Raw genomic sequence first — 14,901 nt, 5'->3', positions numbered from 1 at the left:
CTTCTTTGCCAACTGGTGGAATCTGAAAACATATTAAAAAATGCTGTGAAAATGCATTTTAAAAAATGTTTTGAAAAATATAAGGAATTTTCCATAGCTCACCATTGCCATCTAGTGTCACATTTGTATAGTGCACTTTCCAACACACCTAAAACATTTTATTTGCAGCTGTATGGCCGAGTCCACTGTAGACATCTACAAGTAAAGTGAGACTGACGAAAAGAACTGCAGACTTTGAAGACAAAAATACAGGAGTGGAGGCTGCCTGCCAAGCTGACTCAGCTAATGAGAGTATGAAGTATTACACTCTGCTTTCAGTGCTTAATTTGTAAACAGAGATGTGCTGGGGTTAAGGCTTGTCTGGGAGTTGTTATTCATGACCTAGAAACGTGGAGGATGGCACATTTCTGAGGGAATGGTGCTGTTGCTTAAAGGCACTCTTGATCTTCTGCTTCTTTAGAGGTGTGAAGAAAACATTTAGTAGTGCATGAAGGTACCACCTCCTGAAGCACATTAGATATCTAACACTGGCAAGTTTGAGTACAAATGTGGCTGCTACTCTGCTCTCTTTTTCTGTCATGCTGTGATTTGGACCCTGTAATTTCAGCTGCATATGGGTACTACAGATGGTCTGACCTTTGGGTGCAGAAGCACAGTGTTGGACTGAAATGCTCTTTTCATACATGATTAAGCGAGGGCTACACAACTAAGCTGGAGAAGGAACTGGCAAACCACTCCAGTATTTTGCCAAGAAAATTCCATGGACATAAAAAGGAGAAGCTCTGAGAAGAAAGTAAGAGGTTTCCAAGGCATGCTCTAGTTCATGGGGTCACAGAGAGTCAAACACGACTAAGACGACTAAACAACAACACACAACTAAGTTTTATCCTACCGAGCTGCAGATGTGGGCAACCAGCCATTCAGTGCAGTGTGCTAGGTGCTTCAACATTCCCCACTCCAGCTTTGCAGTCCTGGTCAGGCTTCCAAAACTAGAGACCCATCAAGGTCCTGGTGGGCTGCTGTATGCAACCTTCACATTGCGTTCAGCTCAACAACTCACAAACTGTGTAGCACTGGTGCAGTCTGTTTAGCCGTGGAAGAGTTATTCACTTAGGGCAGAGATGGGGAACGTTTAGCTCTGCAGATGTTGTTGGACTACGTCTCTCATCATTCCTGACCACTGGCCATGCTAGGTGAGGAAGATGGGAGTCCAACAACATCTGGAGGGCCACAGGTTCCCCATCCCTAACTTAGGGATTCATAGTTCATGGTAAGAAGGGCACCAACTGTTAAATATAATGATATGCTGGATCCTGGTCCTTGACAATCTCTTACCATTTATTTATTTTAGATTAAATGGTTTGCTACAAGTTTTTTTAAGATCTCAACCTAATCTAATATTCACATACCACAAATATTTCTCAGGTATGATTTACCCATGCTCTTACTTTAAGGCATAGCTTTTATTTTATTAAAAGATTTCAAATAAACAAATAAGTTTGGGCCTGTCTTGAAGATGTGTGCTTTTAGTTTTAGCTTTTATTTTTAGTAATTCATGTAACGTTGCTGGAAAATGCTTTATTGCTGTGTTTAATCAGCAGCACATTTCTAATTGATATGCAAATATTAAATGCACTTTAAAAGTGCTAATATAGTTTCTTGGGAGAGAGAGAGAGAGAGAGAGAGAGAGAGAGAGAGAGAGAGAGTTTTGTTGGCTGGAATGAAACAGGAAAGTACTTTGAGGAGAAGAATTCAGTACAACGCCTAAATGGCCCCATTTCTGCATGGAGTTTCCATCTTTTGATGGGAAAAAATATTATGAATTACTGTCTAGTAATTCAGTAATAATGCCCCAGGCATGTTAAAACCAATTAAATCTAAGTTTTAAATTTAAGTGACACCTAATGAAAATGTGATCAACTGTACATCCCTCCTCCCCCCAAAAAAACACAAACGGAGAGAGGGGGTGAATCTCAACATTACACGAGATATTTTATGTAGCATTATCTACCCTACAAACCAAATGAATGAAGGCCTATTATTTACACACTTGGTTGTTTATAATTTGCTACATTCCTGGTCAACAATGCCAGACAAACACTTATAAAGGATTAAACCACTTTATAGCTCATGCTGTAGGTATTCAAAGTGCTGAAGTGAGCGTTCTTTGTTCAACTACAAAGACAAATTGTCCTCGAGGAAGACTCCTAATCATTATTTTGACTGTAGAGAAGTCTTTTGAGTTTGAATATTTTCTAAGCACCATACCTGCACAGCTGAAGACTGACATTTGAAGATTTGATAGAACAATCCCTTGGTTGTATATGTAATCCCTACAGGGTTTATGGTGAGGTTTAACAGCTCATAAAGTACTTTGATATCCGGAAAATAAAGATATTCTACTGGTGGACAACATTAAGCTGCAAGGAAATGAAGGAAACCAAACTCCCAGGAATGGCTTGCCTCCATCATTGCACCTGACTAAGCCATTCACCCACTGTTAGTAGTAATTTCTTCTAGGCAAGCTGCCACAGGATAAATAGAAGATGTGAGGGAGGCGCTGAAAATATTATTAGCACTTATCTACAGGACTGTCCTGTGTCCATATTATGTTACAGGCCTGCTTCATAGCATTTAGACATTCCCAAATCAGCCTACATCAGTGGTGTCCAAACTTTTTTCAAAGAGGGCCAGATTTGATGAAGTGAAGGGCCGTGAGGGCCGACCAAAGTTGTTGACCTTTTTTATGATTTTATCCCAGGAAATAAACTGCCACAGGGGCCGGATTAAACCGACCTGTGGGCTAGATTAGGCTCCCAAAACGGACTTTGGACATGCCTGGCCTACATCAACAAAATGGAATTATATTGTCCTCCAATATGTTGCCACCGATCAGAGGTGCTACTGTGCAGGGATGATCATTACCGCTATGCAAGAGCCACCTGGAATGGTTTGCTGACCAGAGAGGTCACTTAAAAGAACATTTGTTTTCTACTTGGAAACAGAGCAGGACGTGAGAATCAGGAGACCATTTTTTAACTGGATGAAGTCTGATACTGAAATACCAAATGGCTGAAAGCAGTCCTCTAAATGCCTGCCCCATGATCAAATGAAGGTCCTTCTGAGACAGGCACGAGCTCTGCTCTGATGTTCCTGCTCTTTCTGGTGGACCAGGAACAAATTCCTGTGTACTGACCTCTCCTAGAAGAGAGCAAGTGGAGTGAAACCTTTATACCACCAAACAAAGCTTTTGGTGCAGGAATCCAATTTCCCTTGAAACACCAATTCAAACAACTAAACATCTGCCCTGTAAAATGAGTAGCTATCCCAAAACTCATTAAATGCTGTGTGTCAGTCTAACGTAGAAGGCAAATAAAATGCTTAGTATTTCCAGTGCCCAGAACATAATTTTCTTAAGAATTATTACTGTTTGGGCACAGCATTTCCTCGAAGTGCTCAAAAAGCACATCACACACATAGTTATCCTTACAACAATCCTGTAAGACAGTCCACTATTTTCATCCCAGACTAAAGCTGCTGACATTATTTTTCGCTCCTGGATGTTAGCATGCAATGCATATGCAACTTACAATCTCCTGAGAAGGCATGGATGTAACTATTTCCAGCATAACTATTCTCCTCAGGGGATTGGTTTGTAGGAGAAGTCCTATGGAGTAGCACTGAAGTATATGAAATAGCCTCCAGCGGCTGAAGTTAGGGGCCAATTTAATTAGGAGCAAGATTCTATCGTCTCCCAAGCCTGATTTACTACTCAACAAGGACCTCAAAGGTCTTTGCTTCATTATCTGCGCAAAGCTTATGATTTGTTCCAGTGTGCATAGCAACAAGACATACAGCACATGTGGCATTAGTAGAAAACCAAAACCAATGCATATGCTAGTTATGGGAGTGAGAGAATCATTGATAGCCTAAGTTTGGCATGCTCTTGATTAAATGCATATTTCAACTGGCAGCACGCCATCCAGCCTTGCTTCAGAGATGAACAGGAAAATTTTAACCACTAGGGGGCAAAACTTCCTAAAATGTAGATAAATATAAAATACAGGCAATCTTGAGAATAATGTTACAAAATCTATATACAGGCACAGCTCAGAGATACTGAAGGTTCGTTTCCAGTCCAACTCAATAAAGCGAATGTCACAAGAAAACAAGTCACACATTTTTTTGTTTTGTTTCCCATATAAAAGTTATGTTTACACTATATTATAGGTCTATTAAGCCAGGCCCCACTTGCTGCAGGGATGGGAAGGGGAAAACTAGCCAGCTTCAATCCCATGGCCAGAAGATGGGCAGAGGTGGCGGGGGGGCGGGGTTGCCTTCTCCTGGAAGCAGCCTGCAGCTGCACCTGTGTCCTTGTAAGAAGCAATAAAGCGAAGCGCAATAAAACAAAGTATGCCCATACCATATTTTTGGATGCACACAAATGCACACACACACAAAAGAGTCATCCATGACATTTGAGAAGGAAGGGAAGATATTCAAAGCAAAATCGTATATACTTGATGAGAAATGCCACTGGTTTGTAAAAAAAGGAAGGGTTGAAGCAGGATTTCCAGAGTGTTTTAGGCATATTCCCTTGTTCACGATCTCAGTACAGTGTACAAGTTCTGAACCCATTAGAGATTAAAAGTGAGATGGTCAGGTTTTGCTTTATTTGGGGCCAAGCTGTTTTCTAAAACAGCAGCAAACACAAATCAACTATGTAAAAGGGCTTCTCAAATACTGTGCAACTTAATATATGAAGCTTTATAACCAAACAATTTAAAAGCAAATGCTTAGATGAATAAAAAATAAACTTTATAATAATATTTATATGTGATAGACACTCATGTATAACAGATACCACACCTGTTTCGACCAAACATTGGCCTTCTTCAGTGGTGCAATGGAATCAAGCACAAATTATCATATACACATATGGACAAAATACACCAAGACTCTCATAATGTGCCAAATAATACAACAACGGGAAAGTGGTGTGACCACAGAAAAACTATACTCATGCAGAAGGCAAGATTGAGCAGCACTAAAAAATCTTTACATAATACCCAATGTAAATTCAAAAGAACACTTAAAGACACAAATTCAAAAGTCTATTTGGTTTAAATGTGTTTGGCATTTGTTATGAATAGGTGTTTATTATATATAAACATTTATTTATCTATTTTTTAATGTTTTTGGTTTTGGTATTTTGTGGTTATAACATTTGATATTTTCAGCTGCACATGGGTTGAGAAATCTTTCCCAACTTATCTCATGCCGATTTGGTTTTTGAGGTTGTTATATATATCAATCCTGTTTTCCAAACAGCAGTTTCGGGCCTGAAGAGCATTTCTGCCACACTGCTAATTCCCTTCTTAAGAACTCAAGCACTAGCAACAAAAAATGGGTTTCCCTAGTAGCAAGGGCTCTGTTAATAAAGAACCACTTACACAACAGAACTGGAGATATAATATTGGCTGTTGGTAAAATTGCTTTGTTTACTATCTAGTCTGATGAAGGGGTCTGGAGAACTCAAAGGTTTGCACACCATTTTGTAATATTTAGCTGGCCTAAAAGGGAACTGCACAAATGTGGTTTTCTTTTTCTTATGGGGCAATACAGCAACCTTGACTTTCTGTGTGAGTTAACAACTATTTATCTTAACAACTGATAGCACCAACAAGCCTCAGGGAAAATGAACTGCTGAATGGAAATGCAGAAAAGAATTGACTAAAAAGGAAATGGTATGGGAATGAGAAAATAAGCTCAGAAGGTATATTTTACCATTTCTATTTTTTTATTTTAGATGTATCTGGTGTTTCAATGTATCAAGCCTCTTTTGTTTGTTTAAATGCTTTGTAGCATCAAGTTTGGTAATTTCTATCTCTGTCATACACACTCACATGCGTGAATGGACACACCCTACTATACACAACTACAAATGTATTTGGGTTTCTACAGCTAGAGAAATGAATGAAATGCAATCGTATCTGAGAAGCGAATGGAATATAAAGAATTGGAGGTTCCTATCTTACCTAAGCAGTGGGACAATGTTTTAGCTTCTGTAACAAATGTGTCATTAGATTATAAACTACGTTTTATACAAAAGGAACTGTCTATGACAACATGCTGCTGGAGATGTAATAAGGAAAATGCTTCTTTGAAACTTACATTTATGAAATGTTTGATGCTTACAAATTTTGGGGGGAAAGTACCAGGATGTATAAATACTACTTTGGGGGGGAATTTAATTTTTTTTCAGATGGTAATATTATGTTAAACTATATACCAACTATATGGGGTTTGACAATGTGTCAGCGTAGATCGACTCTCTGCGCCTTCACTTCTGCCAAAAGACTTGATATTGATTCATTGGAAAGATAATGCCATGGCCCCCTTCAATCAATGGGTAGAAGGCATGCCAACTCCTGCACCATACAAACAGATTGCTTTTAGATGCAGATTGTGTATGGATAAATATAAGGATATTTGGATTCCATTTATAAAAAGTATAATGTCTTGTTAATAATGTCACATTTGTTGGAATAATTGTATTACTTATACACCCATAACATTGTATCACCATTTCAAGTATTTTATTTTCTTTCTTTCATTCATTTCTTTCCTCACTGAAAAGGTTAAATAAAATATAAATATTAAAAAAGAAGAACAGACCTAGTCTTAAGAAACTGAATGAAGGCAATATGGAAAACGTAAGAAAATCCTTCAGAAAATTCTTTGTGTTTTCAAGTAATCTTGCTTTAGGGCTGCAGCATAGCTTTTACTTTCTTTCTTTTTAAAAGTAATTCACTTCTTCCCAGTCATGCAATTTAATACAAGAAACAAAATCCTCATAACCCACTCCACACTTTCGGCATATTTTCTACAAGAAATTGGTGGGGAAAGGTGCTCCATTTTAGTTCACATTGTTGAAAGGATAGGGAGTGGTTCAGACTCCAGCGTAATGAGAGTCAACAAGGATTTCTTTACAGACTTCTATGAGACAGGAGCAAAATCGTTACACTATTATATCAGAGTAGCCCCCCTACTGACAATAACCAGCATCTCTATAATGAGCCCCCAGAATACAGGCAGCACTTTCTGATTATCTATGCCTTTTAAACTATTGTCCTTTGGCTCCATTCCATGTAAATCAAACGTGTTGACACTAACGGTTCTCTCTCATGAAATTACATTATTTGTATGTAAACTATACAGTGACAAGGACAATTACCTTTACAGATCTGAATAAATAGTATGACTGAATGTTTCGTTTAACCAATCAACCGCTGCAAAAATGAAACCTAACCACAGAAAGCCTTACAAGGGGCAATTGCTTCAAATGGATCTTAAGCTGATGAGATCAGGACATGGGAACTGTTTTCACAACCGTATGAAATGTAAGATGCATCCATTGTAAAAAAGAAAGAGAAAGAAGATAATAAAGAAACATACAACAATGTTAACAACCCGAGTCCTCTTTGGTCTTGATCTTGTCTGTTTTCACAACAACTCTTTCAGACAGATCCCTTTTTTATGTCTGAGAAAGCAAGGTTGTGAGGTTAATGAGTTTCTCAAGGCCATGCAATGAGACTATGGCTAAGCAGGGATTTGAACCAACTTCTGACAAGTCTACATCCTTACATATAGCATCCACTGCACTACACTGGCATACTAAGATACTTTAGCATGAACTGCACCTTTTTTCAGACTTCATTTATCAGACTATATTCCGCTAGACTATTGGAATTTAAGAGAATCTTACCTTTTCCTTGATGGTCCTTCTTCAAAATCTGAAGAACCAATATCGTTGCTAGTTGAGGACACTTGCGACGCATCGTCCTTCTCGTTCTCTAGGTGCTCAGACCCAGGTCGTAATCCTTTAGACTGGCCATTACTAAGCAGTCCTGTAATTAAGAAGGACAAAATGTATTAACTATGAACAACAATACTGTAAACAAAATGAACCAGGTTACTGCATACCCAAGGTGCTGAGGAACCAAATGACCTTAAACCATTTAGCAGTGGGGGCGGCGGCTCATATTTATGTTGATGCAGAACTTAAGATAAGGAAGTTTCAACCTTTCAGTAGGTTGTCTTTTTGTCTATTTTTGTACTGAAAAGAGTGTAGAGTTAAAGTACCGCAGGCTTCTCTGGTACTATATCGGGAGCTAAAGCTGTTAAAGACCCTATATGGCATTTCTTAATTATTGTCCCCCTGCATTAATTCTTAATAAAGGTTCATATTTTACAATACATTGAAGTCATTGTGAAATACATCTCTGGGTTTTATAGTGGAACTTAGTTGGATCTATTTAGGGTTAAAGACACAATTAAGTTTTATAGATCAAGTATCACATGGATTTTAAATTGTCCTGTCTCTCTCCCTCTCTGTTTTAACTAGTCCTTAAATAATAGGCTATTAAAAATAAATGGGGCCAGGGCATAAAACAAACCAGCTGGGTAGCAACCCTAACCATGGCATGAACAAAAGATTGTGCTCTCACGCAAAAGTAACAGTGTAAGATTTGACTCTAGACTGAGTGAATAGCAGTTAAATAACAGTTTGCTAAGTCACATTAAAACCATTAAACATTTATGGGCATATTAAACTTGTGGCAGAGACTGCACCAAAGATCTTTTTAAAAAACCACCACCACCAGTCTAAGATATGACATACTTAATTTAACTAAGAATTTTTGAATACGTAATCCTTGCAATTTGATTCAGATCTTGGAAAATACCATCCTGTTCTCCACAGTTCCAAAATACACAATGATGTGGATATGCGCACGCACGCACATGCACACACACACAAAAACATTGGGAAAGACACAGCATTACAATGTGGCAAGTGGATGAACTTTTGCCAACACTATATTACAAATGATGCCATCCTGTTTGGCAATATGGTTAGGTTTCTGTTGAAAGAGGGTGAGGCACAAAAAATGTAGGCCTGCCAGCTTTTAGGCAGCTACAACATTTGCCCAGTACACACCAGGTGGTTCACTGAGAGCCAGTGTGGTGTAGTGGTTAAGAACGGTAGTCTCGTAATCTGGGGAACCGGGTTCGCTTCCCCGCTCCTCCACATGCAGCTGCTGGGTGACCTTGGGCCAGTCACACTTCTTTGAAGTCTCTCAGCCCCACTCACCTCAGAGTGTTTGTTGTGGGGGAGGAAGGGAAAGGAGAATGTTAGCCGCTTTGAGACTCCTGAAGGGGAGTGAAAGGCGGGATATCAAATCCAAACTCTTCTTCTTCATCATCATCAATGGGATCACAATTAGGGTGCATTTACAGACTGATATAAAGCCAAATGAAGCTCTCTCCAGTGCTTCCTTCACAAGCAACCTTCAGATTTCAACCCACAATCTGCAACTGGTGAGATATTATTCTGAGTTTTGTAAAGTAGTATTTAATCATAAATAGGATTATAACCTGTGAATCCCCCCACAATGTAAATAAATTCAAAAGTTAAATTTTACCCACCAAATACGGTTTGGGGGGGCAGCTGCCATTTTCAATTAATTCAGTGTCACTTATCAATTCTGAGTAAACAGAGAAAACATTATTTCTTATTCAATTTGGATATTTTGAAACTTCTGGCTATAGTCTAGCAAGGAACCTAACTCAAGGGCTCTATCCAACTACCTTCTTTCCCCTCAAAGTCTATACTTGCAAGTCATTTATTTTAGAAGACAGTAGAGTACAGTTCTTTCTGAGTGAAAGCTCATGCATATTGGCTACAAATCCATTTTAAAAACCCTTCTAAAAAAGAAACAAATTTCCCTACTGAGAAAAATAAAGGAAGATTGATACTCTGCGGTGTAAAGAGTTGCAAAGCAAAAATAAAAAGAGCCAAGTTTTGCACAAAAGTAATTTTGATTTGTCTTCACTAACTGGACTGTAAAGTGGATTCATAATGCAAATAAATCAACTGCCCCATATTCAAAGCCCCTCCCCTTTCACTAAAACTTATCTTGCTCAACATTTAAAAATTACACCAAACCCACTGTAGCCCATTACACCAAACTCTTCATGAAGCAGAGTAATATTTGGAAATATCTTCAGTGAACCTAAAAAGCTTATTTTGTCTTCCTGGCAGTATCCTACATAGGCATTTCACATTAACTAATTATTTCCTTTTGTATTATGTGCGGGGTGGTGGTTTTTTTAATGCTGTTGATTAAATTTAGAATTACCAAACTCCAGGGAAGTCTAGATCAAGCATATAACTGAGGCGCTCTAGTTAGTTAGGTAACTATTATGACAGAACTGCATATATATTTTTCAAGAGTAATATTTGTTCTGGAGAACTGCCACACTCGAAACCCAACCATATGAAGTGTATGAAGTCAAGGAAAGAGTCCTGTTGCCTTCTGACTCACTTGTGTTCAGAAAACAGCTTTCTCTCTACTTCAAATTCGTATCCTCAGTAAATCAAACAAATTTGTCACTTAGAAACCACTGAACGGGGATTTCCATCTCAGAAAAGTTAACTATTTGTGTTTTGTTGTAGGTCTTCCTAGGGTGAGACCCAAATGTTACCAAAGCGTAGAAAATGCCTTGCTTGCCCCATTGTTCTATTGCCAGAGGCAACATAAACTTCTCATTTACTGCTTTGTCTCCAGAGGAACTCTGTAACTCGAATCCCTCAGCATTGCCTAGCCATAATTTAATTAGCATGGTGTCTGCAGAATGAGGCTGCGCAGCAAGCATCTGCTTTTATTATTTCCTTTGAGCATCCAGGTCTGAAGGAGGATGCTTGCCTTTCAATATATTAAAAAAGATTCTCTGGTCATTCAATTATACTGCTTCACATGCTCTGTACATGCCCATCTTGTGATTTACATGCAGGTTATAATTCATGCCCCCCCCCAAAAAAAACCTAAGATGAGGTGGTTGTTTTTTGTTGTTTTTAAAAGGTAGCCCGTGCAAAGTAGCCAACGTTAAACAAAACAACCTTGAAAAGAAGTCAGTTTGAACGCCTACTTCTCTCTTCCTCACCTCCACAGACAGAGAAGGCAATGCTGACTTTGTAGGAAAGTGCAAGAGTTATAGCAAGAGGATGGGGTGGGGGGGTGTCTCAAGAAAATGAAGGTACCAAATATACTCCTCCATACAGCTAGCTATGTGGTAAAAATAATCCTGTAACATGCAGCTATTCTCATTTTTCTCTCACGTCAGTCTGCAAAATAAAAACATTCTTGCATCTCACTGTTAAAACCAACCTGAGACCAGAATTCAAATTTTATCTTGAGTTGGGTGTATTATGAATTTATATCCTGCCTTTCTTCTTAAAAGGAGGTTCGTGGCAGATTAAACCAGTAGCTTTTCAACCGTGGCACCCTGAGCTGCCTTGAATGATGGGTCAGGGGTGCTGCAGGCAACACTGGCCTCTGTCCTTTCCTTCCTTCCCTCCTCTTATGCCCTATCACGTGTCTCTGCTTCCCAAAGGCTTGCCTGGCTGTTTGCTGCAGCAGCCCTGGCTACAGGCGCCGCAAGTGAATGGTGCCTCTGGGGCTGGCCAGGGGGTGCTGGTTGTCAGGAGCAAGCAGGCGAGGGAGCCCAGCCAGTCCACCAGACCTTGCTGTTGGCAATGGTCAGACCAGTCCTAGGCCCCTGTGAGACAGTGTGAGGAGGCACCTTTCTTTGGGGCAGGCAGCTCAGAGACCAGGAATAGCAGCAGCAGCTGCCCAGAGGACTCCCAAGGAGAGGAGAGAGGGGGCTGAGGGAGCATTCCACAAGGGAGGGCGTTTGAAAAAGGGTGAGAGGCTGCCAGCTCTGCAGGCAAGGGGTGACAACTGGGCTCCTGAGCCCCACAAGGATGCCGCAGAAAGAATGTAGTTGGTCAAGGGAGCTGTGGACTCAAAAAGGTTGAAAACCTCTGGATTAAACCATACAGCTGCTTTGGCAATTGAACTTTTCACATGGGACAGGGGAAAGTGTTCTGGCATGTCTCTCTAGGAAGGAAATGCCATAGGTGGGTCATCGAAAGAGGGCTACTGGGTCTTAATAGTTGCATGGATCATAAGTCAAGTACTTGTGTGTAGCCTATCCCAGGGGTAGGCAACCTAAGGCCCAGGAGCCAGATGTGGCCCAATCGCCTTCTCAATCCGGCCCGCAGACGGTCAGGGAATCAGCGTGTTTTTACAAGAGTAGAATGTGTCCTTTTATTTAAAATGCATCTCTGGGTTGCATAGGAATTCATTCATTCCCCGGTAGACTGGCTCACAGCTGAAAAAAGTTGCTGACACCTGGCCTATCCTATCATGACAAAGCCGCACCATGACACAAGCAGCCACATGGCATGAAACTCCTCCCTCTGCAGCCTGAAATAATACAGTCCTGGAATACCTTTATCATTTGGTTCTACCAAATAAATGAAAACTGATCTGGGCAGAGAAAACCTAACTTACAGATCTACTGGCTGGAGAGGGTTAGAGCACTGTGCAGGGGTGGTTCTCTGCCAGTGAAAAGATGACTACTATAGAGACTCTCACTATGCCCACAGTAGCTCCGTGGGCATAGAGCTACCACTAATGGATGTCTCACTGGCAAAAGGCACCCAAACAGGGAGTTCCACAGGTGCGAGAGATGCAACCTTGGTCCTAGTAGAGCCAAGGTTCATTGGGGAGGCACCAGGATCAGGCTCCCCTTTTATGACAGCCTGTCAGCAGTGCAACTAAGTTCCCTCCATTGGAAATTCGAAAATACAAAGTGTGTGTATATGTGTGTGTGTGCGCTCTAAGTCTGCACAGGCAGGAGCCAGCAGGGTTTTGGAAGTGGCAGATAAACCACCACTTCACACTCCTTCAGCCCCATTTAGGATTGCACTGTCAATCTTCAGGTGCTTCCAATGTGCACATTTTTTTAAAAGAGTTATTTAAAATTTCCTTTTACTGTATTGTACTAATGGATGCTCTTACCTCTCACACACGCAGCCACATACACACATACAGAGGCAGTCACACCCATCTTACATGCCATAGTTCCCCCCACAGGCCCCCCCCCCACAAACATCAAGTGTCATAGTTTCACACAACAAAAATAAAGCCATTGCAGGCTAATTAAGTTTATGCTACAAATATATGCAAAGGACAATATATTTAAAGGGCAGCTTTTACAATTACTTTAGTTTTACATTTCCTTCTTCAGTACACAAAAGGGCGGGATTTATGCTGATATAACTGGAATCATAAGATATAAGTTCTATGGCATGGGATGCTGAGGATTTAAAGGGAAAAAATGAACTCCTTAACAGCTAAAAGATAACTTTTGGGACCCCATCAGTGGAACAATCTGATTAAGGGGCACAATGCAAGAGAATTCAAAATAATAGTTAAAAGAAGTTCCTTTTGAAAATGGAAAACTCCCCCCCAAAAAAGAGGCCTTTCAGAAAAAAATCACTACATATATTCATCGTACAGCTCACAAAATGCAGGAAGGTTTCTATTCTCTCTTAGATAATGGAAGAAACTCAGTAATGATTTCTGCACACTTCAATTTATCAGGCTGCGATGAGATAGGAAGAGCAAAATAGATGCGCCAATGTTTTCACCTCTGTTATCTAGTTCACAAGGAGCAGACAAGAGTTACTGCTATGTACCATTAATACTGATCAGTGCATACAAGTCAAACATAGTTAAATGACTTAATTGTATGCCGGATACATAATATAATATATTATATTAACAACCTTCAACATAATGTGAATAGCTTACACCAATTTGTGTAACACCAGCCAGGCAGATTGTAGCTCCTCTGCTGAATTGCACTGCAATAGTATATGTAGCGCTCCATTGTTCTTTACAAGGACCTCAGATTCACACCATTTTAAGAACCTTTTAAAAAAATCAAATCGGTCTACCTGACAACAGCATTTCAACCCCTAACATCACAACCCTGGTCAGCAAGAAGCTTTTCTAGAAAGCCATTTTGAGAAGACAACACAAAGATCTGCGCCAAAATCTCAACCTCTTATTTGGTCTGCAACAATGTCAACCAAAGTACCTATTTCTCATGTTGTCTTCTGTTACCTTTGGGCTGATAACCAAGAGAGGGACAAATACTCAGGGAACTTCCATGAGTACAGAAACCTCCCTGCTTCAGACAAGCGACATCCAAGTTTTTTGGGGGAAAAGAATGACGATATGGGGTGGAGCAAAAACATTTGTCCCTGCAGCTACACCTCATGCGTTTGTTTAACCGGAGTTCCTGAAGAGGACTTAAAAGCTTAACCTGTCTCATATTTTAGAGTCTTTCATTGTGATGTGATCTCTGCTATCTCAGTCCTTATTTGTTGTACTCATGCACTATCTTGAGTACAGTGGGGAAAAGGCTTGAAGTTGTAAAGGATTCCAATTTAGGATAGTAGTCTAAAATTATTTAAAAATGGACTGGTTTTCTTTTAAAAAAGAAATGTGGCTGTCACAAATGTGACTGTCCTTGTGGCCATCACATGAGTAACCACTGGCTTTTACATATGACAAGCTACTGGGCATTAAATTGATAATCCTAGCACATGCATATGCTTTTCTGTTGCTGTCACGCCAAAAAGTATTAGTCCATAGCTTTTACAGTCTTTGTAAATGGACAGAACAGTGATTTTATATATGTAGATACACATCATTACTATGGAAGCTAAGCATGCATGACATTACAGCACAGGCTGGTTTTGTGAGGCTGTCAAATGGAAGAGATCAGCAAAACGGAATTGGCTTAATCATGCAGTTGAAGGAAACCTACATTGCCCTTCTGATTACATTCATCCTGATCCAAAATTGTTACAAAGTCAAGCAACCGGGGGCATGTTTCATTTCATATTACTTCGGTATATAAGCTCCAACTGAACACTGATAGGTACATTTGCTAAACCAATTCCTCCTTTTCCTGTCTCAG

At 39.9% G+C, this 14,901-nt stretch overlaps 1 protein-coding gene across 2 annotated transcripts in view; it reads right to left on the bottom strand.

The window, feature by feature from the left end:
- Window positions 1-14,901, bottom strand: part of JARID2 (jumonji and AT-rich interaction domain containing 2) — a 188,483-nt gene that overhangs the window by 66,212 nt on the left and 107,370 nt on the right. For both annotated transcript variants that reach the window (XM_081015274.1, XM_081015273.1), the window contains exon 3: window positions 7,769-7,910. In XM_081015274.1, coding sequence (XP_080871400.1) covers window positions 7,769-7,910 — 142 coding nt within the window. The remainder of the gene's footprint in view (window positions 1-7,768; window positions 7,911-14,901) is intronic.

Source organism: Podarcis pityusensis (genome assembly GCF_964106645.2).
Source record: "Podarcis pityusensis genome assembly, chromosome: 7".
NCBI classification, from domain to species: domain Eukaryota; kingdom Metazoa; phylum Chordata; class Lepidosauria; order Squamata; family Lacertidae; genus Podarcis; species Podarcis pityusensis.
This window is presented reverse-complemented; position numbering and strand designations above follow the sequence as displayed.